General features: G+C 39.7%; 1 protein-coding gene across 1 annotated transcript in view; it reads right to left on the reverse strand.

The window, feature by feature from the left end:
* The window catches only part of foxk2b (forkhead box K2b), a 17,513-nt gene that overhangs the window by 5,002 nt on the left and 11,049 nt on the right, over positions 1-1,462 (reverse strand). The window contains exon 3 of the mRNA XM_014025725.1: positions 232-385. Within this exon, the coding sequence (XP_013881179.1) occupies positions 232-385 (154 nt within the window). The remainder of the gene's footprint in view (positions 1-231; positions 386-1,462) is intronic.

Consider the following 1,462-nt stretch of genomic DNA (forward strand, 5'->3'; position numbering starts at 1 on the left):
CCTCCGTACTGCAGAAGCCTGATCATCATCTGTTCCTTCATATCAGGTGTGTCGGAGCAGAGGAACAAGTAAAACATGCAGGGCTGCGGCCCCCCCAGGACCAGGACTGACCACCCCTGCTGCAGGTTAATCTCTGATAGGATAAAAACTAAAACCCGAGTCTGACCGGCATCAGTTTTAATAAATCTAAGACATGTAAGGACTCAGGTAGGTCAGAGACCCAGCTCTCACCTTGGGACTGTCCCCYCCAGAGGTCTCTTTGTCGTTCTCAGGCTGGGAGTTATCGTTTATGAGCTGCAGCTCTGCAGAGCTGACCATACGGCCCCCCATCCTGTAGCCTGAAGAGCCCGCACCCCGAGGGCTGGAGGGGCAGGAGTTAGCAGCACTGCAAAAAACAAACAAACAAACAAACAAAAATTAAATATTAGTTACTCTACAGAACATTTAAACCAACTTCTGACTGTGTTTAGGACCCGACAGGCCTGATCTCTCTGTTTTTGGTTTTAACAACAAGAAACAAACTAATCTTGTTTTATTTGCTATTAGTTTCCTGCAGCCGGTAACTTCACACCAACTGTTTGGGCGCCTCCCTTTAAAGAAGGAAGCGACGCATCGTTGCTCCACTTCATGTCAGGAAACACTGCAATCGTCTGAGGAGCCTCAGGTCTTTAACGCCTCTTCAGATTAAATTTAACACCAACGTCACGATGAACACGAGCTGCGAGCGGCATTCAGTAAAATAATTCAAAATTAAGTTTCCAATTCTTTTAACATTTGAGATGAATTACAGTCATCCTACTTACAATMTGTTCACATTGTAAGACCTCTGAAAGATTGATTTAAGGCATTTTAAGGCTAATTAAGGCCTTATTTTTACACTGATGAATTCAATGCGTTTCAAGACTTTTTAAGGATCTCCAGGAACCCTTTAACCTCTTAAGGCCCAAGGCCTTTTCTTGAGGTTTTTGCTCAAAATACCATGTTGAAATGTAACTGAGTGTATCTCAGCTTTTACAAACGCTACTTAAATAATCTTGATATCAAAATAAAGCTAACAGTTGGGAGGTTTCATCAGAAGTTAAGTATTAAAACAGCTGCTGCTGTTTTAGAGATGTTGGGGATGGAACATAATTTATTCTGATTTTTTCCCCTCCTGTCTGAATAATTTCTGCATTAGTCAGTATATAACCATTTAAAATCAGGTTAAAACCTCTTGGAAACCATAAAYCCACYTGTGGACAAAGATTAATGCTGCTAAAACGAACTGGAGTAAAGTTACAGAGGTTTTAATAAAGAAATAATTTAGTGTTTTATCATCCTGCACAGGACAGATCATGATGGTACCAATAATAAATGTTAAGATATTTGTGTTTTTAATTGCAAAAGTTATTTATTTTTCTTACCTGCCTTAAAAGACTTGTTATTGAATGTTTGTTCTTTTGAAAAATTATCCAAACATTTA

The sequence above is a fragment of the Austrofundulus limnaeus genome, unplaced genomic scaffold, assembly GCF_001266775.1.
Source record: "Austrofundulus limnaeus strain Quisiro unplaced genomic scaffold, Austrofundulus_limnaeus-1.0 Scaffold495, whole genome shotgun sequence".
In the NCBI taxonomy this organism is placed as follows: domain Eukaryota; kingdom Metazoa; phylum Chordata; class Actinopteri; order Cyprinodontiformes; family Rivulidae; genus Austrofundulus; species Austrofundulus limnaeus.